The following is a 25977-nucleotide window of genomic DNA, read 5'->3' as shown; positions in this document are numbered from 1 at the left end:
TTATATGACAGAACCATTATCAATATTAGGTGTAATCACAGCAATTACGATTATGTAAGAAAATATCCTTTTTTACATGGATTACTAATTATTTAAAGGTAAAACGACATAATGTCTGGAATTAAGTACTAAAGCAAAATAAAGGGAGATAGATATAACAAACAACTATAGCAAAAACAAAGATGGTTTGCGAGTCGGTTATAAGTTCATGGTTATTTCATTTTCTACTCTATAAATATTTAACATATTTAAATTTTTTTAAATAAAAAAAATCATCTAGGGGCATCTGGGTGGCACAGCGGTTGAGCGTCTGCCTTTGGCTCAGGGCGTGATCCCGGCATTGTGGGATCGAGCCCCACATCAGGCTCCTCCGCTGTGAGCCTGCTTCTTCCTCTCCCACTCCCCCTGCCTGTGTTACCTCTCTCGTTGGCTGTCTCTATCTCTGTCGAATAAATAAATAAAATCTTTAAAAAAAAATCATTTTAAAAAATGTAGAAGTAGGGGCATCTGGGTGGCACAGCGGTTGAGCGTCTGCCTTCGGCTCAGGGCATGATCCTGGCATTGTGGGATCGAGCCCCACGTTAGGCTCCTCTGCTATGAGCCTGCTTCTTCCTCTCCCACTCCCCCTGCTTGTGTTCCCTCTCTCGCTGGCTGTCTCTATCTCTGTCGAATAAATAAATAAAAAAATCTTTAAAAAAAAATGTAGAAGTAATAAATTTTCCAGTGTCTAGGCATACAACTACTGACTTACAAAGGCAGGATTAAAACCAGGGTCTCCTGTCTTGAGTCTAGTGCTTTTTGTACAGTACCACGCTGTGAACAGTTCTACTCAAAGCTTCGTTTGACAATGCACAAAAACAACTACCCAGAACATTCCTCACAATTTAAAATACATACATAATAAGCATAAAACTCCTAGATTTCTTTTGCTAATTTTATGAATACAGTCCAATGCGTAGGCACTGCTCAGGTTTATAGGTAAGCAAGAGTGCATCATCTTCCTTGTTATCAGTTTAGCAGACCTTACCAGTAAGAAACTGATTCTAAATTCAATTTTGTTCAAGGATCTAGAATTGGCAAGTTTAGTACTTCTGAGTATCTTGTTGGATCTATTATAAAACTCAAAGACCAAATAAAAAACAACAACGTCTTGCTATACCAAAAAGCTGTAATTAATAATTCATTTTACAATAAGGAAATATAGTTCATAAGTTGTCCCACCACTTTAAAAAATAAACACTTAAAATGTGAAGTACAGATTAGGGAGAAGTCCTTCAATTTTTCTATTCACTATTTTTCAAATTTTATTACTTCATTAGATCTAATTGTTTATGCATGGCCTAATAAGTTATATCCTTCAGCAGATAAAGTAAATTTCTACCCCAAATTAATTAAATATTTCTAAAACCTGAATTTTTTTAAATATATTCAATGCTACTTTTTCCCTCTGTGGAAATGAGATCACTCATCACCAACTCCATATACATCTATAGCACAGATGATAATGAAATCCCTATTTCAACTAAAGCTTATTACTTACAAAGTGCTGATATCCCTCAATTAATGAAAGATAAAGAGTATCTTAAACTATTGAACTACCTCTACCTTGCATTTCCATATTCTTATTTCTACAAAAAGAGTGGTTTTTTGGGGCACCTGGGTGGCTCACTTGTTAAGCATCTGCCTTCGGCTCAGGTCATGATCCCAGGGCCCTGGGATCGAGCCCCACGTCGGGCTCCCTGCTCAGCTGGAGGCCTGCTTCTCCCTCTCCCACTCCCCCTGCTTGTGTTCCCTCTCTTGCTATGCCTCTCTGTCAAACAAATGAATAAAATCTTAAAAAAAAAAAAAAGTGGTTTTTTACAAGTTTTAAGAAATTCTTCAACAGATCATCTTGCGACTGTTACTAAAAAAATTTATAACTAAAGGTGTAAACTGATATTTAAAGAGGCCGGAGTATAAATAATTACATTTTTCTATGATTTTTCACCTTTAGGAGAATCAAAGTGTTTTATCCATCAACCACGGACACAGACAAGCCAGATTTAGCAAACTTCTAGTCCAAATACTTCTAAATAAAAAAATCAATTCTATATTATCACTGATGAAAGTCTTCTAGCCTAGCCTTAAAAAATTCTAGTTATAAGGATGACGATTAGTATTTTGAAGTCAATCTATTAAGCTCTTAACTAGAATTGTTTGAAAAGCTATTCTCTGTTGAACTGATATCTGCTGTCAGAGATAGCACTTGGCTGAGTCACCCATTCTAATATTAGGAAACATTCACTACATGCCAAGTGCCCCATATTAAAAAAAAAAAAAAGTCTGAATACTTCTCATTCATTCTATAAACAGCATGGTTTCCAAACCCCTCAAAACCAACTCTGTGTGCTCTCTAGTTTGACACCATCTCAAAGTATACTACCTATAAATGATCCAGGAATCTATGTATGATATAAGCAGGATAGAGTACTACTGTAACTTCTACTTATTTATAAAACAGAATTCTACTAATAAAGACTAATAACACATTCCTCATTTTCCTAATACGTGGCAATACAATATTGTTTCTATGGATCTTAAGTTCAAGTAAAATCCCAGGTAAATGCCCACTAATTACTGTAACACTACTCTTTGCAATTCTCCATTCTCACAGTTCATTTTAATGCATTAAAAAAAGAAATCTAAGTCATACTTCTTTGGTTCAGTACGTACTTTTCTGCTTCTTCCAAATCACTCATTAAAAATCCAAATCAGATTAGAATATTAGATGAGACATACTTTTCAAAAGATACAGCCTCTGTAAGAAACCTTGTCAAAGGCTGAAAATACTTGAGAACAATGAAACTCCATGCATCTCATATTATCAGTTTAAATTTTAAGCTTGAAACTTAAACATAAATTTAAATATATATTTGTAAAGTGACATACTGAAAAATCACTTACTTGTTCCTTCTATAAGCAGTTCTTGTCCATGACTACCCAAAAGTGTCCGAGAAAGAAAAGGTGCAAAATCCACAAAAATTTCTCGCAGAAGAGGAGCTGCCTTTTCCAAAGCATGTTCAAGCCTCTCTGTAATACTGATGGAAAGATGTTATCTGAACTATTCCTTAGAATTTACAACTTTCAGTTTTTAAAATGAGTTTCCAAAGCAATGTAAAATTCATGAGAAATTAAAAATTACATAAAGACTCATTATTGCTATACATATCATTCTGCTGGAATGCCCTTTATTATTAAGTTCTATATTACCACCCCCAACCCTGACAAACAATCTGGTAAACAACTACTCTAAACACAGCTTTTATTGGCAATCTTAATGGGTCAGCTGAGAGCACTTGATTTTAACACCATTATAAACTAAAAAAACTACCAAATTCTTATCAAATCTACTCATGGGGCGCCTGAGTGGCTCAGTCAGTTTAAGCGTCTGTCTTCGGTTCAAGTCATGATCTCAGGGTCCTGGCATAGAGCCCTATATTGGGCTCCCTGCTTTAAGGGAACTCTGCTTCTCCCTTTCCCTCTGCCCCTCCCCTAACTCGTCCACACACTCTCTCTTTCTCTTTCTCTTGCGCTCTCTCTCAAATACATAAAGTCTTTAGGAGAAAAAAATTTGTCTATTAATAAACCATCAGCACGTTCAGTTCAAGAATTATGTCTCCATTTCTAAGTTCTCAGCTGCAGCATACAGCATAGACTCCATAAATATTCATAAACTGAATAAGTTTATATCCTTTTTTCATTGACATCTTTATCTCTAAGAATTTTTTTCTAAAGCAATCTGAACAACTTTTCATTTGAAATTAGTATACTTTACTGGCACATTTATAATGATCTCAATTTATACATTAATAAGTCTCTGTGACCATATGCACGTATACACATATGTATACACACATAAACACATATACAAACACACACACATATATATTTAATGAGTTAAACAAGCTCCCTGCATTTCAGGAGATTCAGAGGTATCCACAGCTTTAGTTCCTAACTTATGAACGAAACATACACAAACAGCCACTACTTACCTATTTATTCACACAAGGAGTACTTCTTAATACCAACAAGAGTTGCTACTGAAACTATCAACTGTTAAGCTGATGGAAATTTCTTCTGCCAATTAGGATCTCGTCCTAGGTACTATCCTTAATACTATTCCTCTCCACTTAGAGAGACTCATCTCCGGATAATGTCACAACTACACAATTAAACTTACAGCACTCTCATGCCTGTATCTGTGGAGTGCTATGGATTTTCCAGTTGTGGAAGGAGGATCAAGAATTCTGACCACGAAGGCTCTAGTGGTAGAAAATATTCACAGTTTTCTAACTCAGAATTTGAAATGCACATTCCCAATTTCAAAAGGTTAATGACAGTAAAAATCACCTACTATTCAGTTTCACTGTGGCTTTGGTTGACTGGCTGTAACTTATTTCAGCATTTTTGTAGAAAACAAACAATGAATTCTAAATTTCCAGTTTATAATCATATGAAACCTAAGTCATAAGTTACTACCTGTGTAATTAAATATTTGTTTTGCATGCAGCACTTATTAACCACAATAGCCACTTCTCATAAACTTTTACATCTCATAATCTGTAAAAAGGAACTTCTAAAACATTCAATCCTCTAAATGTCACTTATATGTTTTTTAAAAAAGAAATAGACAAAAGAAAGTTACTAGACAGTTCAAAGAGTCATCAAAAGGAATACATCCAAATATCCAAGTAATAGCTTTAATACCTCATATTTGAAACTTGGTCTTGTGAAACTGAACCAACTGTTGGCACCGAGGGCAATCTTGCATTAGATGATCTACCACCTATAAAATAAAATAACCATTTACAGGAATTTTCTGTTTAATAAAGGTTCAAACAAAGAAGCTATCTTTATACCAAGTCAACAAAAAACATTACAGTGCACTTTTAAATGCCCATTATAATTTGGATAACATTAAAATCTACCAATTAACAAGGTCTTTCTTTAATCATTTAATATGTAAATCTTAGTTACAAGTTTGATTATTACACCAAGTAACCTATGATCCATCAGCTGCAGAGGTAATAGAAAATTAAATTCTGCCTCACTAAACTGGAGTCATGATTGCTTCCATCCAACAAGTGGCAACAGAGATTTACAAGTAGACACTTCTTAAAATAGAAGCAAAACGCATGAACAGCTAATTCCAAATTCAGCCTCAAGCACATAAACCTCCACTTCCATAAAAACTGACCTTATTCAGTCACAGAATAACTTATGCTACAGCTTGAGTCTAGCCTAACAAACATAACCCAGTCAATACCTGAGAAATCTTTCTTAAATGATTCAAATAGAAGTTATACTCCCTCATTTGTATCCTCAAAGTAATTAGAAGATAACCTGTTGGTGCATTTGTCATACTATATTTCAATTGATTTTTAAAATATCTTTCTTCATACTATACTAACCTTTTTTTTTTTAAAGATTTTATTTATTTATTTGACAGAGAGAGAGACAGCCAGCGAGAGAGGGAACACAAGTAAGGGGAGTGGGAGAGGAAGAAGCAGGCTACCAGCCGAGGAGCCTGATGCGGGGCTCGAACCCAGAACGCTGGGATCACGCCCTGAGCCATAGGCAGACGCTTAACGACCGCGCCACCCAGGCGCCCCTCCTATACTAATCTTTTTAAAAGCAGAGACCTCATCTTTTTCATCCACCTCTCTCTAGAGCCTAGAGAAGTTGACAATAGAAGGTCCTCAATGTATGTTAATCGCGGAAATTATTCCCTTAATCATTCCCATCTCTCATATTTTACAGGTCAATCTTCCCACCTGGTATATACTTCTCTATTTCCTACTTTTTAATGTCCCTCTCTCTGTTCAAACTACCATGTAAAACTGATTTCTACCATGTGATCTTATTTTACTCTCCAACGAATACTTCCAGATACCCTTAAATACTCTTGTATATTTCGCTGAATGGCCAATTCATCCTCATATATTACAAAATGTTCAAACTATTTTATCCTATACAAGAATTATCATCTTTGTTTTCAACAGATAACTGTTTACTTGGCAAGAGAAAAATAATCACCAGAAAAGTAACGCTGGAAGAGTAAAAGAACAGATAGGAACAAAAACAACTTATATTATGACAAGTCTTGAAAGAGTGAATCTAGAAGACTAATATGTAGGATAATTTACTGAGGCTTAAGGAATTCTAAAAGCTCAAGAAAGGGGAAAAATAAAGTTCTTTAAGAATTAGGATATACGGGATAGAATATCATTCTATTTAAGCTAGGAGTAGGACCTAAGGAAACAGAACAGCCATTTGCTTTTTCTAAGGCCAATATTAGGAAGAAAAAGAATAAACACATACAGTGTCCCTCTATGACACAGGGATTGTAAGAGTCGCTGGACTCCAACTAGGATGATATCCTTACAACCTGGAGTCTACAGATACAGGAGACATGCACATCTTTCTTGCTTACAGCTGTAATTCACTAAGTAAACTTCCAGTTTCTGAAAGCAGTATCTTAAATGGGTGCCAAGTTAGTATTTGGGTAAATACATCCTGAAACCCCATCAAAATTCTATAGAGGAACAGTCCAAAAAAGACAGGAAACATACTGAAACAAAGAATATGCAAAGCTGATACACACGAGAAGAGTGGCTCAAAAGATCCTGGAATCTATGCACTATCAGAGGTCTGATGCTTTTGATTTGTTCTCAAAACTTTAGGTATAGGTATGCTGGAAGCACCTAAAAGGCCACAAAGTGGTGTGGAAAGATAAATAAAGGAGAGATAGACGAAGAAATGCTCATCTAGCACACATAAAGAAGATACAAACAGCTGAAGAGGTAGAAAAGCAGCCTCTGACATCAGGTAATATTGATTAGGCCTGGTGATATTGATTAGGCCTAGTGTTGTTAGGAGCTGGCTTAGAACGCACAACTAGGTCTTGGTGTTCTCTTGCTGAATATAAACAATTTCATAAAACATCAACATCAGACAAAGCCATCCTGAGATCATGCTGAATCAACACAAAACAATACCACCATTTAATCATGTCCCAACAGACAAAAACATGAACTCCATCCAAGTAACAAAGATGGTCAAACATCTCAAATCCTAATATGAATAACTGACTTCCTTACAAATTATAGCTTTAGAATTCCATGCTTCCAGATGAGGTTTTTTAGGATATCTCATCAAAGAATTACCCATGCTTCCTAACAGTACCCAATTCAGAAGAAAGCCCCACTTCCTTAACCCCTCCCTAAAATCACCTAATATAAGCTCAAACCCCATAATAAATCATTTCTAACATTCTCTTACTGACATATCCCAAATTTCCCCATTGTGTGCATTCTCCCTCACTGAACTAACTTACTCAGCCAAAGATTTATTCCTGGCGGTCTTTGGTTAGAGCACATTCATAGAGATTTTAGATAAAGTCAGGTAGAGAAAGATAAAAATAATCACATTATTTTAAAAGAGCCAGAATTAAAGAAATCTCTAAGTAAGAATTCTTTTCCATAATAACCTGTTTCATCAGGATAAAATGCACATCTTTTCACATGGTAGCATTTCTCACATCAACACATTTTATAATCAAAGGCATCTTAACAATTGTAGTCAGACATAGTTGAGACCTAATTGTAAGAGGAAACAGTGGACGAAATCAAGAAAGCAACAGATTCAAATCTGAGAATATAGTAAAAGACTAAGTAAGAAAGAACTGCGTAACTATCTAAAATCTTTATTTTGCCAGTCTACAACCTCAAGATCACATAAACTAGAGGCCCAGAGGAAAAACAGTTGCATAATTCCAACATACTGTGTAAGTACAATGATTTACTTGTAGTGAAGATGAACCTCCAAGATCTGTTCAAACAGTGTAATGCACAGGAGACCATCTCTATCACCCCCCTCACTACAAAAGGACACCAAATGTAGTAGTATATTTAACTGGGCTTAAAAGTTTAGAGTTCTTTTTTTTAAGGGGGGGGCGGCTTGGGGAAGGGGCGGGGGGAGAAAGAAACTCCCAAGCAGGCTCCATGCCCAGCACAGAGCCCGACATGGGGCTTAATCTCACAACCCTAAGATCATGACCTGAGTGGAAATCAAGAGTCATACACTTAACTGACTGAGGCACCCAAGTGCCCCAAGATTTTCTTATTCTTAATTTGCATGGCTCCCCTAAAAGAAACCAGATTCCTGAGTGAACACTGAGGCCTGAAATAAACATGCAGCTTTATTCACTCATTTATTTATTGAAAATTATCTTTTGAGAATAGAGGACGAGGTATTGTTCTAATTGCTTGGGATATATCAGTGCTTATATAAGCAAAAAGTTCAGCCCTTGTAGAGGAAGACAGACAATAAATAATAAAAATAATAAATAAGTTAGAAGCTATAAGGTGGTTGTGCTACGGGAAATAATAGAGAAGACTGAGGGGAAATGGAAGCATGGGGTGGGGGTTAGTGACAGCTGGTTGCATCTTTAGATATGATGATCAAGGTGAAAATTAGGGAAGGTGACCTATGAGCAAAAGTCTGAAGGCAGGAAAAGAGTTAGCCAAGGGAGAATCTACATCTGAGAATCTGTAATCTTGTGTTATAAGGAAAAACAGTTATTTTCCCAATATGATTACAATAGAAAAATACTGTGTTTAAAGAGCAAAAGGGGCCTCTTTTTCAAACCTTCTTAAACTAGTCAGGCCTCAAGCAATTAGCTTGAATAGATCACAGAAAGCATTTGCACTGGGATGGGGGCTACACTGACCCAGAGCAATGTATAGAAGCTCAAACAATGTGAAGAGGGCATTTAAGTAGAAAAGGAAACTAAAAAGAACTTTGAGGTAATGATTTGAAATTAAGGACATCTGTGTGAATTCACGGTTTCAATAAATACAGGTAATATATAACAGTATATATGAAATATATAACCTCATTCAAACACGTATGCAAATATAGTCCCTAGTTCTGTCCACTGAGAGGACTTGGGAGCAAAAATACCCTAACACCTCATGTCCAAATCTTGCTTCTAAATACTATTCTTCACTAAGAAAGAGAAATGACCAATTCAAGGTCTACTGGAGAAAAGTACACAATGAGCTTGAAACATCTAGTTTTGTTTTTTAGAAAGCAAAGATATGCCCAAGGAATAATAGGCCGTTGTTCACAAAGACACAGAAGCCAGCTTGAAGAGACTACCACTGTCCAAACTGGAGACATTTTGAGCATAAAAATAAATAATGATAATAACTGACTACAACTCATCCAATAAAATAGGAAGCCAAAAAGGCCATACTGATATGATAAATTAACAATCTGAGGAACAGGATATTTAAATAATTTCAAAGTACTTTCCCACAAAACACTTATTAAAAACAAAAGGGAAAGAGCAACTTTACCATATAGAAAATAGGCAGTTAAATGATAATCAAATAATGAAAGTGATCATCATCCATATTGTGACAAGTCAAAACTGTGCACCATATCATGAGCACTGGGTGATTATGGAAATGTTGCATTGCTATATTGTACACCTGAAACTAATATAACACTGTATGTTAACTATACTGGAATTAAAATAAAGACAAACAAAATTGTGCACTAGGTGATTAGATTCTTTTCTTCTCCACCTGTTCCATACTATTCCTACCAAAGAAGTATATCATAATCTGCTTCTAATCATGAGGATATATCAGACCAACTAAAATCCAGGGACATTAATTTGAGTCATTCCTAGTTCTTTACCATAATAAATAGTGTTTTGTATTTGCTTACATAAATTTATGTGCACGCCTTGATTTTTTTTTTTTTTTAAGTAGGCTCCACGCCCAGTGTGGAGCCCAAGGCAAGGCTTGAACTCACAACCCTGAGATCAGGATCTGAGCTGAGGTCAAGAGCTGGATACGAACTGAGCCACCCAGGGGCCCTAATCCTTAATTTTTTGAGGTAACTCCTAGAAGTCAATAAACACGCACTTTAAATACAGATACATCTTGCCTAATTGCCCTGAATAAAGAATAAACAATTTACACTTCTTTGACTACTAGTAAAATTGGATGAATTTTCCCACTTTACTGGAAACAAAACAGGTAACATAAATAACTACTACTCTGACCTTTTGAGCATTTTTGTAGGAATCTTTTTCTTCATAATTTGTCATTATATATAGCGACAATCTTTCATCATTCATTACAAATAGTTAAGTGTGTAGTGACTGTTGCCATGCAGAACTCTAGAACGTTCCTTTTAAATCATCTTACCAGTATGATTTAGAAAACAGAAAAACGACCAATTTTTTACACGGTTATTATGATGTTTAAATTAAAAAATGTAAACCACCTAAGATAGAGGCAACTGGGTGGCTCAGTCCGTTAAGCGACTTCCTTCGGCTCAGGTCATGATCCCAGGGTCTGGGATGATTCTCCCTCTCCCACTCCCCCTGTCTGTACTCTCCTGCTCTCTCTGCCAAATAAATAAACTTTAAAAAAAAAAAAAAAAGCACCTAAGATAAAGTAGAATCTTCAATGTTACTCTACCACATTTCTGCAAAGCACTACATAAGAAAAGTCTACAGCTCTTCTAAGTGACTCTACTATGTATTCGTGATTCCTGCTATCCATTTTTAGTCAAGCCTTCTATTTATATATTACTTACCTATTAAATTCTGGTAATAAATATAAAAGTTCCTCTACTCTTCTCAGCCTGAAATCCATTTCCCTTCCTGCTTTCAAAAAGAAATGTTAAGTCATTCAAGACCACAGCCTTTCTCTTCCATATCTAAAGGAAATCCTGCTAAGCTCTCAAGTTCTCAACAATCAATCTCTCACATAACTTCCACACCAATTTCTTTAGAAAACATGTTCTACACTAGCAGAAAACACTTCCTCACCAGACACCTACAACCAAACCATTCTCAAATTGAATCCTAGCTCTATCAATATTAGGCCAGTTTCTCTGATAATAACTACCCTTCAGGGGTTGTTATATGACTGAAATGTTTGGGAGGGGCAGTAAGAGCTCTGCCACTTACCAGCAGTGGGACCTTGGGTAAAGTTACTTATGCTCTCTGTGCTTTATTTCCCTAATCTACAAAATAAATAGTGATACCTACACTTCACAGAATTATTCTGAGCCTGGACCATAGTAAATACACAATGAATGATAGCTTCCTTTCCTACCCTTCTACTCTATGACTTCCTTTAAAATACTTAAAGTATCCCTTTAGTCTGTACTTCAGGCTGAAAATACACCCAAATTCTTCAATGATTACTCATGTGACATTAAGTGTAGGTAACTTAAATGTCATGAAGCTTATAAAGTACGTTTTAAAAACCTTACTCTAAAAATTTTTTAAAGAAACCAAAGGTAAATGTTTAAAATTCTAGAAGTTATAAAGCAAAGAATCAAACCCAGATTTTACTGTTACAAAAAGTGGATTTCCAACAATTTCATTTATCACACACATTGGTATATAACAAAATACAGCCATAAACATTTGGTAAATCCAGCCACTGTAAAAGAAAATATTTTTATTAAAACCTGTACTGCCTCACTTCACTCCCATAATTTCCTCAGGCTCACTTCATTTGTATCTGGGCATTTTGATTCCACTTACTCTCTTAGATAAGACAAATAAAATTAGTTACGGGTATAGATAAACAGCCAGGCTCTAATCAGCAACGATCTGGAACAACGTGACCTTCCCTGAAATATGCTTGGTCTTCAGGCAGAACTAGATCAATAATTCTGATTCAGCAACTCTCAGCCAAACATAGAGATTCAGAAATCTAGACTGTTTGACTCTCCACAGGCTTGGTTCCTTTGGGGGAGGATACTGTAGCAATCTTAGACAATTAACCTTCGGATAATTAATGAGCCCAACTCTTAGAAAATATTCCTACAAGACGAAGTTGTTAATCTCTCCTTTACATACACATTTCCTTCCCATTCCCCTGAAAATCAGAATTAACTTTTCTTTTTCCTGGGATTTTTATTTATCACTGTTTTCCTCTTCTCCTCACCATCCTCACCATCTCAATTGAGAGCTAACTGTGCATAAAAACCTAAGAAACTGAATAGAACCTAACCTAATGTATAGTATTAATTTTAAAGTGAAGTTAAAGTACATATTTCTTTATGATGACAATTTGTAAAGTAAAGTAAAGCTTAAATTTTACTTTAAAGTAAAATTTAAAGTATAAATTTCTTTATAATGGGGCGCCTGGGTGGCTCAGTCGTTAAGCGTCTGCCTTCGGCTCAGGTCATGATCCCAGCATTCTGGGATCCATCCCCACATCAGCTCTCCCACTCCCCCTGCCTGTGTTCCCTCTCTCGCTGGCTGTCTCTCTGTCAAATAAATAAATAAAATCTTTAAAAAAATAATAATAATAAAATAAAATAAATTTCTTTTTAATGACAATTTTTAAAATTCATAAATACATGAATTCCCACTTCACAGTCAAAAGTTTTCAATTTTCTCATTTTTTTTCTACATTAAAATTTCAAACTATAGGGCAAAACAAGGTAAAGTTGAAAAGAATCTTTCACTGCTCAGTATCTGGAATTTCTGAGATTCAGATCCATCCTTCTATTTCTACACAACACTCAGTGAAGTACTTCAGAGACCAAATATCTTTATTATAGTCAGTTAATGATACCTCCAATTCTCTAAATCCTTAACAGCAATATGATCACTAAACCATAACTGGCCATTGATTTCTATTACTAGTGATTAATTAACTATTTCTGAGCTTTATTTCTTTTAATTGGTGGTAGTTTTTAAAGACCACCTTTATTTGGAGTATAACAGATATTGTCTCTAAAAGGATTATTGGTAGTTTTTCTCAAACTTCTTTGAACCTGAAATAAAGGAAAGTATAAAGTCCCATCTATTTAAAAGTAAAGACAGAAGTAAAAAATCCCAAGAAAATATTTGTATGAGGCTTTAGGTAGTAGTTACAAAATAAAAATAGCTTTTACTGTGCTGATGCTAAATTTAACAAGCTGAAATGCATATCCAAAGTCTAAAGAAGACAAGGAGCAATGGTGGCTCTAAAAAAAAAAACAGTAACAAAAATGCCTTCCTGACACTACCCTAGAAGTGTTGCCAATTTTCAAACCTAAAAGAGACTACAGCAGAAAAGGATTCTATAAACGGTCTTTTTCAATAATAAGAGAACACTTTACCAACAAAGATAAAAAGGTGGGAGGGGGGTGAAATAGGTGATGGGGATTAAGGGGTACATTTGTTGTGATGAGCACTGGGTGTTGTATGGAATCACTAAATTGTATATCTGAAACTAATATTACACTTAAATTTAAATAAAAACTTTTTAAAAAATCAACTAGCAATAATTATTGGAGGAAAACACCACATGAAAAAAATATTCTGCATTTTCAACTCAGATAAAATCATAAATTTATGACTTAATTTATTGTTTTAAATTAACATTGAATATTTTTAATACACATTTGTAAATGCAGAAGCTACTTTGAACATGTGGAATGATACTGACTTATCTTTTCCTTATCCTTGCACTGATAAACTGGCTCCTTCAAACTGACAGTTTTCCAGACATTCAAAAGAACAAAAAGGAAAATGCAAATATATCATCTGTCTAGTATCTATCCAGGGAATAGCCAACTGTTTATTCAAAGTCCCTAAGGGTCTAAATAAATAATGTCCTTTGCAATAAAGTATCATTAAAACAAGTCCCAGTATTTAATCCCCAAACACTGGATTTTTTAAATTTCTCTCCCTCTCCCTTTCACCAACCCCCAACCTCCTCACCAATTCTGGACCAGTTGCAGGAGGGACAGTCTATATGTCCAGTAAAAACACTTTATTAAATAAAAGAAACTTCAATTGATTGAGTAAATATAAGCCTCTTGGGTCAAATTTTACATAAAGCAAAGAATCAAATATTTTTCTTCAACGTTAAAAATAAACATGCTAATTAATAATATGCATGGCTCTGATAAACAGAACAGAGCCTAATATTCTAATGAGAAGTATAATTATTATATTTTACAAACTAGCAAATACCCAGCATAGACTGAAAAACAGTCTATTTAGTTCCTTTACTGGGTTAGCTTCATTTTTGTTTTAATCACTTATGCTTTGCATCAATGGTAGAAAAAACATGTTAGCATATCTGAAATAAGAGTAATGGCATCTTGGGGCGCCTGGGTGGCACAGCGGTTAAGCGTCTGCCTTCGGCTCAGGGCGTGATCCTGGTGTTATGGGATCGAGCCCCACATCAGGCTCCTCCGCTATGAGCCTGCTTCTTCCTCTCCCACTCCCCCTGCTTGTGTTCCCTCTATCGCTGGCTTGTCTCTGTGTCAAATAGATAAATAACACCTTTAAAAAAAAAAAAAAAGAGTAATGGCATCTTAACACATACTGCATTCTGGGCAATTAAAACTGTACTGATGAGTAACTTCAAAATTTCCAGATTTTGATATATTTTAAAATTGTTTTCTCTTTTACCTTTCTTTTAAAATATACATCTACCAAGGGTATAACTTGTTCTCTGATAAATCTTTTTTATCAGTTACTAAGAAGGATTTGTCATTGTTATTAATAGACTATCCTTTTTTGCTAATAAAATGTTATAGAAGCTAAGGAATATTATCCAAACTAAAATCTGAAATTTGTATAATAATCAAAATTTGTTTGATAATCAAAATTTGTACACTAAGCACCGTTTCAGGCATGCAGAGTTTAAAATTAAATGTACAAATCTTCAATTTTTTTGCAGTTAAAGATTTGGGTGATTTTTCTTTAAGTACAGTTGACACACAATGTTTCATAGTTTCAGATGTACAACATAGTGACTACACAATTCTAGATATTATGAAATATATATAGAATATACTTGCTCACCACAAGTGTAATTACTACCTGTCACCATACAATGCAATTACAATACCAATGACTATGTATTTCCTATGCTATGACTTACGCATTCCATGACTAGAAGCCTGTATCTCCCACTCTCCTTCACCTATTTCACCCATCCCCCATACCCCCTCTTCCGGCAACCACCAGTTTGTTCTCTGTATTTATGAGTCTACTTCTGCTTTTTTGTTAGTTTGTTTTGCTTTTTAGTTGGTGATAGATATTATGACAGAAGAATCTCTGACCTCACATAAAGCTGACAAGCTCTAATTCTTTTTCTGGGATCCAACTGTATTCAATTCTAGTTTCTCTTTGATTGTGCCACATATAAAATTTAGAAATCCCATTCTGATACCAAAATTTCTAAATAGTTTAAATGTTTCTGCTACAAGTCCTATTTTATGTTTTGCATTTACATGGTTTCTGCCAAGGAAATTCCCATGTTTCCTATTGTACCATGTACTATCAACTGTATTTTTTATTAATCAATAATCCAATAATGAATTTTAGCAGTTCATTTTTTGTTGCTGACTCACTATAAAATTCAGAACTGAAGTCACCCCAAGGCACAAAGATTCAAGGTTTAAGATCCACAGGGACAGACATTTACTATATCTTCATACTAAGAATGTAACACAAAATCAAACCAAGACTAATACCTAACTTACCCAGATCTGCAAGAATAAACTGCCCAGGGGTGCTTGGATAGCTCAGTCAGTTAAGCACCCAACTCTTAATTCCAGCTCAGGTCATGATCTCAGGGTCCTGGAATAGAACCCTGCTTGTCCCTCTCTCCCTCTGCTCCTCCCCCCACTCACTCTCACTCAAATAAATAAAATCTTTAAAAATAAATAAATAAACTGCCCAGCTCAGCATGCAATTACAACTACCAATTCATCCACAAATCATTTTCTCCCAATTCTTGCTTGAACCAGAAGGAAGAAAATAAACCTAAATATATGTCTCCTATTTTTTTTAAATGGCAAATAAATTAAGAGACCTACCAAAAAGAAAACAAAAATCTCTCAGTTAAAAATATTGATGGTGAAGAGATAACTATTTGTGGGGTTTGGATTCCAAGTGAAAAAAGAACAGGATACATGGGCAAGTATGGTAAACAAAAGTATGTAAAGTGAGGCTGTAGGAGAGTGAGAAGTACAATGACTGAAAACGCTATACTGAGTTAGATTTTCCTTATCAAGGTAGTAAGGTTCATGTCAGCAATTAATGGAATGGAACAGAAATAAACCATATACCATATGACAAGGAGACACCATATAACAAGGACAATAAGAGCACAGTGAAAGAGGAAAGAAACAGTCAGTTATGAAAAACAAATGATAAAAACAAAGACCATCACCACAAAGATTTGGAATAACTTAACGAGGAATTTTTTCTTAATTAAGGGGTTTTAGGGAGAAAGAAAGAGCTAACAATTCTAGCACAAAACGGGAATGCCTGGGAACTATCTGAGAAATATCACCACCAGAAATTAAACAAAATTTAAATAATGGGGGAAAGGGGTACATTATAGGCTGGATACAGGGTTTTGTGGGGGTTTGCCAATAAATAAACAGCCTTCAAAATAGCAAATTATTTTGTAATTCTGCATACGGTTCTTCAGGGTGAGCTTATATAATAATGGATATACTGGAAAAAGTACAATGCCTCAGAAATATATTTATCATACTGTTTTATATCCAATATTGCCCAAATATCTCAGCTTTCTGTTTCTTATCTCTTCCGAAGACTGCATGATTTGAATTTTGAAAAATATATTTAAAAGCAATCGGAGGGTTGCTTTAATTACTTTGTCCCATAAACTGAAATTAAAAGGCAATATATTCAAAATAAGATGAAAATATCTTACTCAATGTACTATGAACCTCTAAACTTACTACATTTGCTCTGGGAAGTTATTAGAAATTCACTAATACTGAGTTTAAAAGATGGCCTACTTTCTGCTTTTTTCCCAACTGAAGTTCTAGAAAAATCACAGCTAATTTTTTTTTTAAGGGTTTTGGATGGGGGTAAAAGAACAGAAATTTGCATTCACCCAATATAGATTACCAAATTGTTTCTCCACCAAAGTAAAACAAAAACATCAGAGTATAATGGGAAAATGTGGTAGAGTTCTACACTTAACTTTCTTTTATATTTTCTCACTTTAACAATGACAAAAAAATGTAACAATGTACCACACTACGGTAAGATGTTAGTAACAGGGAGTGGGAAGTAATGAGAATTGGGAATATTGAAGCAGTATATGGAACTCTGTACTTTCCATTCCACTTTTCTGTAACCTAAAACTGATCTAAAAAAGTAAGGTCTATTTGGTTTTTTTTTTTTAATTTTTAATAAAATAAAAGGCAACCCAACACAAAACTCTGTGTACTACTACTGCAGATTTTGATTTCCAGGCAGAAATTTTTTTCAATAAATTGAATATTGTATAATTATGTATAAACATAATACAAGATTAATGATAAAATTTTGAAAAACACACTAACATGCCTAAACATTTTTAGACATTAAAAAATCAAAACTGCCAGTAGTTTAACAACATGGAAATAATCAAATAACTTCAGAGTATATTTCCTAGCTTTTTCCATGTATAAAAGATATATATTCCCATAGCCACAGGTACATGGTATATGTAAAGTATTGCACGTATTTTTTTACTTAACCAACTGTGAACATTTCCTCTTATCACTAAACATTAAGAAAATTATTATGTTTAAGTGATTAAAATATTGAAATAACTTGATATAATTTATTTGATACTACTCAAATTTATTTGGAAAATTATGAAACAATCAACAGTAAAAAAAAAAAAAAAAGCATAATGATTTATAACATGCCTAACAAAATATCTTATCTTTATCAAAAATCTTTAACTTTGCAAAAACGGGATCTAAAAACTTTTTTGTTCAAATCATTAATAACTAACTCACCAAGTGATTCTCCTCCTACATCTGAGGCTTGGCTTGAATCTACTGAAGAAACCACGCTGACAGCATTGGTAGGTAAACTTGTAGTAAGTGTGGAAGGTAAGACTGCTGATTTTTTTGTTGCAATGATGACACTTCTGTAATAAAGAAAGTAAATAGATTTTAAAACACAAAAGGTCACTCAAGCTAATTATGTTAATTTCAAAACAGAAAGTAGGAAACTAATTTCTTTCTATAATTTACTTATTTCTATTTTGATGCACAATTTAGAATATTCTCTCAAGAAATCTCTCCAATGGCATTCATATTCATCTGAATTTCAATGTTTTAGAATGAAGATAGTGTCCTATGGAAATATAATAATCCACTATAACATTAGAACTTACAATTACTATCTAATATTCTTCAAATATATGATCAAATATATTCTTCAAATATATGATCATCTTTAATTATCCAACTTAAGTAAAATATAACCAAAGGTATATAAAAAAGGAATTTTGGCACTCAAGTGGAAAAGTAATTAACTTTTTCTTAACCTCAGAATTGAAGCAGAAAACTCAACATGTTTCTACACGGATTTTAAAGCACCACTAATTTGAAGTCATAAAACCTTAGAAATCTTATAAGGTTAAAAAAAAATGCAGATATAAACAATTTTTAACATTTATATAATCCAAGTTATATAATATCAAGACTATCTTGATATTATATAGAAAAAACAACGCATAGGTATAAAAGCTAGATGCAAAAAATTCCGAATAATCAAATTTGTTCATTTTGTCTATTATTCAAACACAGGTATTTATGATACACCAATTTCAATTAAAGTGTAATACTTTATACCAAAATAGTAACTAAAAGACCTTATTAGGCATAACTAAAAGGCATTTTTAATTGAAGTTAGCTCCCCATAAACATGCAAAAACCCAGTTAATGAGGTAAAGAGGACAGCTGATATATAATGCACTCCCACAGCAGTGCTTACTTTTAATTACCTGGTGTTAACCATAAGCCTAAAGTCTTCAACATTTAATTTATTTAATCACATCTTTTGTTGACAATATTGTAACTGCAAGCTTCAAGTAGTCCCTTAACAGCTTTAAAGTATTCAGTTTCTAAATAAAGTTACTTAGATACTTGATCCCAATAAATGTATTCAAAATTGGAAATTATGCAATTCCAGTACCTTAAAAATACATTTTGTTTTTGTTGCTATACCAAAGAAAGACAATACAAAGGGAAATAGGTTCTGTTTTACTTCAGTGCCTATCATGTGACGGCAAACACTGTTGCCAATTAAATCAAGTTCTCTTGTGTTAGGCATGGCTTATTCAATGTACTTGGGGGTAGCTGGTGTCACATCATTATAAGGGTGACTGCCAATGTTAACTATACACTAAAAAATAGAAGTAACAGCCACCTGAGCCCTCAATCCAAAATGGTGTGCTTAAATCATGGTAGCTTATATCAGATGAAGATTATTGACTTTAGGGGGAATAGATATGACCATGTGTGTGTGCATGCTAGCGGTACACTCAAGGTAATATAAAATGTAATTTATGCATTTCCTACTCAAGGCAGAAAGTCATAAACCCATTGTTTAAGAAAATCTCTAGGTACATCCCTAGCAACCTATTTTGGAGGGAAGAGTGCTATGTAGAATTTACTTTCACGTTTGTTCACAAAAGAAAGAACTCGTAAGATCTAGTTCACTCATACAATAGTTAAGCACTAAAATGAGCAACAGAAAATAGTATTTAGAAAACTGAAGTTGTTTTTTCCATAATTGAAATTTAAGACATAAAACTACCGTATGTACAAGCCCACTGTTAGGAATTTCCTCAAGATAACTTATGCCCACAAAAAATGAGTACAATAATGTTCAAGAGGCCTTATCTAACAGCCAAAAACTGGAAATAGCTTAGAATCCTTTCAAAAGAAAAATGAATAAGTGATATGCTTATACAATGAAACAATAATCAGCAATTAAAAGAAATTACTGATAAACATAACCTAGGTGAATCTCAAAAGTGTTATGTTGAGTGAAGAAAGTCTTATACAGAAGAACACAAACTTTGTATTTCCTTTTACAAGAAGTTCTAGAAAAGGCAAAACTAACCTATGGTTGAAAAGAATCAGAAGAATAATTGCCTCTAGCTGGGAAGGCACATGAGGGAACTTTCAAGACTGATGATGTCCTGATTGAGGACTTGGGTTACACAGGTGTACAAAGTTGTCAAAATTCATCAAATGGTACACTTAAGATCTGTGCCTTTCAATGCATGTACATTTTACCTTAAAAAACTGTACAGATCTCTCGTTAAAGATCTGCATGCTGAAATGTTTATAAAGTGAACTGATGTCTGTTGAAACATAAGAAATAAGACTGATGGATAGAGGGATGGATATATGAAGAATTATATGATGAAGCAAAGAGAGTTAAAGGTTAATTGCAGTATCTCAGTGACGGGGTCTGTGGGTGTTCACTGTATAATTCTTTCAATTTCTCTGTTTGAACATTTTCACAATAAAATACTAGAAAACTGGTAACACAAAAAATTCACCACAGATGTTCCTTAACATGCACAATTTCTATTTGTCCAAGATGACACGGTTAATTAAAGGTAACAAAAACATGATCTCATTTCTAACCCTTAAAGCTACTACCATTAATGTTATCAATCATATATACTTGTTCTTTATTACAGTTGAGCAAATATTTATTTTCTAAGATCTTTCTCATATTCTCATTCCTAATACATCTAAAGTGAGGCTACCTATATGAATTTACATTTAATCCAGCATTCTTCACACACATCTACAATATGCTCACACAGTTCCTGAGCACGTATGTCATTTCACAACTCTGACCCTTTGCATATGCTATTCCTCAGCCAAGATGCCTTTCTTAGCCCTGACTGCCAGTAACCTCTTCCTTCTCACCTTTCAAAACCTTGCTTACAGGTAAGTTTCCCCAGAATCTCCAAGTCAAAGTTCAAAATGCACTATTCTTCATGTTTCCACATGACCCTATTATATAAATTTATAAATTAATAACTATGATTTAAACTGACGATATGCCAAGAATTATTATTTAATTTTCCAAACAATCCTAACATACATATTACTTCCAATTTAAAAGTTAAAAGAGTAAAGCTTAGATAGGTAAAGTAACTCGCCAAAGCAAATGCCCTACAATTCCAGATTTGCCTAACAAGAGGCTCCAATTTGAACTATTTTCTCCTATTGACCTTTTCCTTAAGTTTCATTGAGATGTAATTCACATACCACACAATTTAAGTGTACAATCAAATGGTTTTTAGTATATTCAGAGTTATGCAACCATTACCGCGATCATTTTAACATTTAAACAATTCTATAGCATAATCACCTACAAGCAATAATAATAGATTTCCAAGATATAAAATTATGCATGTACTACTAAAATAAAAATACATAAGCTCAAAAATGGAGAAAGTTCTCAATTCTTCAGCCTACTTATTATTTTTAATAAATACTAGTTTATAAATATAATTTCTTAATTATATAATAATTTAAATAATTAATACATAATAGAGATATGAAATTAATCAATTTTCAAATTCTTTGCTGATTCAAATCATTTCTGAGGAAGCAAAATAATAATGATTCAGCTTTGGTCCACATAAAAAAAAGAAAATTCAGGAGCACCTGGGTGGCGCAGTCGTTAAGCTCAGGGTGTGATCCCGGCATTCTGGGACCCAGCCCCACATCAGGCTCCTCCGCTGGAAGCCTGCTTCTTCCTCTCCCACTCCCCCTGCTTGTGTTCCCTCTCTCACTGGCTGTTTCTCTCTGTCAAATTAATAAATAAAATCTTATTAAAAAAAAAAAGGGAAAAAAAAAAAAGAAAATCCAAAGTCATAATGATCCAACTTAAAAAAAGTAGTGGGCAGATTTCAGGATATTTTCCTCTACCTTACTAACTGTTTTCATTATCATAAGGTTTCCATGTCAAGTTTTCAATAAAGGTGATCTTTAAACTATCATATTTATCATGTATGTAAGTATAAATTTAAGCTAATAAAGCATGTCCTCAGTTAAAAAAAAAGTTGCAGGAATTTATCTTTACCATTACTCAAGAATGATCATGAAAGTACTAACATTTCACATTTCTCTAAAATGTTTTGGAAAACACAAAGAAAATGCAACGTACATTTGGCACAAATTTGAGATCCTATATGCCAAGCAACGTGCTAGGAAGATTTCTGGCTTTGTTCTCCGGGTACAGCTTAAGTTTCTATTTAACAGACTAAATGAAATCCTTGTTAATATTTAAGAAGAAAATAACTCTAAATTTTTAGTATCTGCCATCAACTTTAACAAAAAGCACTTCAAACTTTTTGGTATAAAGAATTTGTAAGACAGAAATGTCGCTTAGTTTTAAAGCTAACTTTCCAAACTGTCAATTAAAAACCAACTATTAAAGTATAAAATTTTACATATTATAATTTTCTTTTTCTAAAGATTTAAACATTTATTTATTTTGGAGGGGGAGAGAGAGAAGAGGGGGAGGGCGGAGGGGAGGGAGAGAAGCAGACTCCCCGCTGAGCACAGAGCCCAAACCAGGGCCCAATCCCAAGACCCTGATTATGATCTGAGCAGAAATCAAGAGTTGGATGCTTAACCAACTGAGCCACCGAGGCTCCCACGTATTATAATTTTCTTTACAAACTCACTGACTTTAATGAATAACTAGTATCTGTGAGACACTATACTTAGAATATATATGAATTATTTATAACAATCCAATTAAGAACTACATATTATCATCCCCATTTTACAGATGACAAAGTAATTTTCCTAACATTCCACATACAGAAAGTGTAAACACTGCTGACTCTTTTTTTAAATATGAACAAGGGAGACTTCCGTGAAAGTTTCTTTTTATTTACTCAAAACAAAGAGCAACAATGTCTTCCAGATCACTAAAGCTCAGAAGTTCAATTTCAGAACCATATCAGTTTCAAATATCATAAACTTTCACATAAATGCTATTTTATTTAACATGCAAATAGTTCACTAAAGAAGAAAAGAACATTTTAAGCCTAGCACTTTACTCCCTAAGGATCTAATTGAAAAGCCAGACAAGCCCTTGAACTTTATCAAGATAAATCCCTGGCATCCACTAATCACCAGAGTGGATCTTCAAATTAGATAAGAGCAAGAACTTTGGCATGGGAATGAACACAAACACCTTGCCATCCACAAAGGCCCACAACCTAGCAGCCTCTCAGCAAGGTTCCACTCATGTAGCTGTTACTCTAAACTTTCCAGCTATTGCTTGGGAGTTGATAATTCTTAAGATATGAGGAGAGTTGTGATTTCTGACACAGCATTCCAGAGATAAATACATGATCAGAGGGATGCTTTTAAATTCCCAAAGATATTCCACTGGCCTAAGCCTGCATGAAAATAGTTTTTCAAAAGGTGTCTCTTGCTAAGAAAAAGAGGGAGGAAAAAACAGAGCACTTTGCTTGCCAACAGACAATACGTTAAGTGCACACCAGACATGTAAGTTCCAAATAACACCCTGAAAAACACTATCACAAAAATTTCCCTTTGTATTCTATTTCAATAAGCCGCTTAATGTATTACTAAGGCATGGTTTCCCTAAATAAGTTCATAACTCATTCACTGAAGGTATCACTAAGGCATGGATTTAATTTCTACACATTTTTAAAAGAATAAATGTCCCAAATATTTCAAAAATTTGAAATATTTGGGACATTAATAAGGAAACTCTCTTTGAATAGATTAGGAAGACTACATTAAATTTAAAAATCTGCCCTCACTTAAGTATTTGACTACTCAAGATTAATACAAATTTAAATAATGAAAATTAAGAATATTTTAAAAACTAGTTATTTACACCTCTTTCCACCCTCAAAATACAGCCATTGCTATGAACAGTTTTAAACATACATTTTGAGGCATATCTGAACAGATTTATCTAATTTTTAAAAAGATCATAAATTTCAAACTATTTTGTACACTACTTTTTCATTTAATAATATATCTACAATATCATTTTACATTAACAGTGTTCTGCTTTTCTCACTTTACTATATGTATAGCAAGTAACACATGGAACCAATCCTTCATAGATTGGCAACTATGTTTGCATAACACAGCCAAATGACAAGGTTTAGAATCAGTCATCCATGCTTCAAATCTTACTTCCACAATTTATTAGCATAAGAGCTTAACTACCTACTTAATTTCCCTGTGCCTCAGTTTTTTCATCTGTGAAGTAAGAATAAAAAATAGTATCTACCTTTGAATCTACCTACCTAAAAAATGCTTTTAGACTAGACTTTCACAGAGCAAAAGCTTGATAGTATTAGCTTAATTAAGAAATTTCTCCAGCAGAAAATATTTTATAATTGCGTGTGTCTTCTGATTTAATTTCTAGTAGTAATTAAGTTTACATATTTTAAACTTTAATTAATATTGGCAATTTTCACTCAAATAAATTGTATTAATATGCCCTCTCCACAATATAAAAGTGTTTTTTCATGCCCTCAGTAACACTAGGTATCATCTTTTAAACCTCTGCTAATTTAATCAAATGAAATTATCTCATGGTTATTTAAATTTTTATTTCCTTCATTATTAGTGATACAGACCATCTTTACATTTGCATATTAACAGTATTTATCTTCTTATATATGAACTCTCTGTTCCCATTATTTGTTCATTTTTCTAGCAGATTAGTCATTTTATTTATTCGTTAACATCTTATACACACACACACGGAATATAATCCTTTTATCTGCAATATGTATTCCAAATATTTAGTGTCTATGCATACACACAACAGAAAGCAGCAATGACTAAATGTCTTATTAGGTGGGAGAGCTAAGTTCACATTTATTGAGTGACTTCTTCATGCTAAGTGTTATAGATTAATATATCATCAATATCATTTCCCATCAATACATACTATTCTGCCTTTTTGGACTTTTGTCTTTAGCTGTGTAGTATCACACAATTTAACGATAAGGAAGCTGAAGCTCAGTGGTATATAACTAGTCCAAATTCACTAATAAGTGATAGAACCAGAACTCAAACTCAGTTTTGTCTGATTTCTAGAATCAATAATTTAACTTCTATGTTATAAAGCCTATTAAAAAAAGAAAAAGACTTAGAATTTAGTGGCCACTATACCTGTAATGTCACAATATAAATATACCAATATGTTATTCACCTGGAATTAGGCTGTGTCAATGTCATCACTCCAGCACACTGACCTCATCTTTATTTTTTTTTTAAAGATTTTATTTATTTATTTGACAGAGATAGAGACAGCCAGCAAGAGGGGGAACACAAGCAGGGGGAGTGGGAGAGGAAGAAGCAGGCTCATAGCAGAGGAGCCTGATGTGGGGCTCGATCCCATAGCACCGGGATCACACCCTGAGCGGAAGGCAGACGCTTAACCGCTGTGCCACCCAGGCGCCCCTGACCTCATCTTTAAAGAGAGGCAGAAGGAACAAGATGACAAGGGATGATGGCAAAAATACTCTCCACTAAAATTATATATTCCCTGCATTCTTTCAGAGCATCTTAATTACTTACTTAATTACTAGAAACAAATTTTAACAGCTTGTTCCAACCCACAGCAAGCCTGAAGTAGAAAACTAGGAGATGAGAGGAAATAAAGAGGAGACACAGAAATAATCGACAGAAGGAAATTATGATGAGGATATGTCAGAAGAAAACAGAAGCCAACTCAAAGGAATCTCACTGGCCAAATCAGAGAGACAATCCGAGCATCAACATAAAGCATAACAATCACAATGGATTATAACTTCCTGAATAAAATAGGAAACCATTAAGCCATAAAACGAACTGAATTCATTTGATCAGGATGATAAAAGTCTCACAGTATCTCTTTCCAAGAAGTACTTTAACAGTGGAGAAACCTAGAAAATATCGCTTTAATAAATGATTAGAATGAACATCAGCAGTAATAAAATAAAACCATGTGTGCCACCTGTTGGAATGCAATGAGAAGAAAAAGAGCCACTTCTGCAATCTTTCTGACAAAAACGCATTAACTTGAATGTAATCCTAAAGAAACAT

At 34.0% G+C, this 25977-nt stretch overlaps 1 protein-coding gene across 5 annotated transcripts in view; it reads right to left on the bottom strand.

The window, feature by feature from the left end:
* The window catches only part of LRBA (LPS responsive beige-like anchor protein), a 725452-nt gene that overhangs the window by 511052 nt on the left and 188423 nt on the right, over positions 1-25977 (bottom strand). For all 5 annotated transcript variants that reach the window (XM_034661533.1, XM_034661532.1, XM_034661534.1 and 2 more), the window contains 3 exons: positions 17857-17990; positions 4747-4825; positions 2944-3077 (listed from right to left, as the gene is read on the bottom strand). In XM_034661533.1, coding sequence (XP_034517424.1) covers positions 2944-3077; positions 4747-4825; positions 17857-17990 — 347 coding nt within the window. The remainder of the gene's footprint in view (positions 1-2943; positions 3078-4746; positions 4826-17856; positions 17991-25977) is intronic.

Source organism: Ailuropoda melanoleuca, chromosome 5 (assembly GCF_002007445.2).
Source record: "Ailuropoda melanoleuca isolate Jingjing chromosome 5, ASM200744v2, whole genome shotgun sequence".
Lineage (NCBI taxonomy): Eukaryota > Metazoa > Chordata > Mammalia > Carnivora > Ursidae > Ailuropoda > Ailuropoda melanoleuca.
The sequence above is the reverse complement of the archived record's forward strand: the minus strand, read 5'-3'. Positions and strand labels throughout refer to the sequence as shown.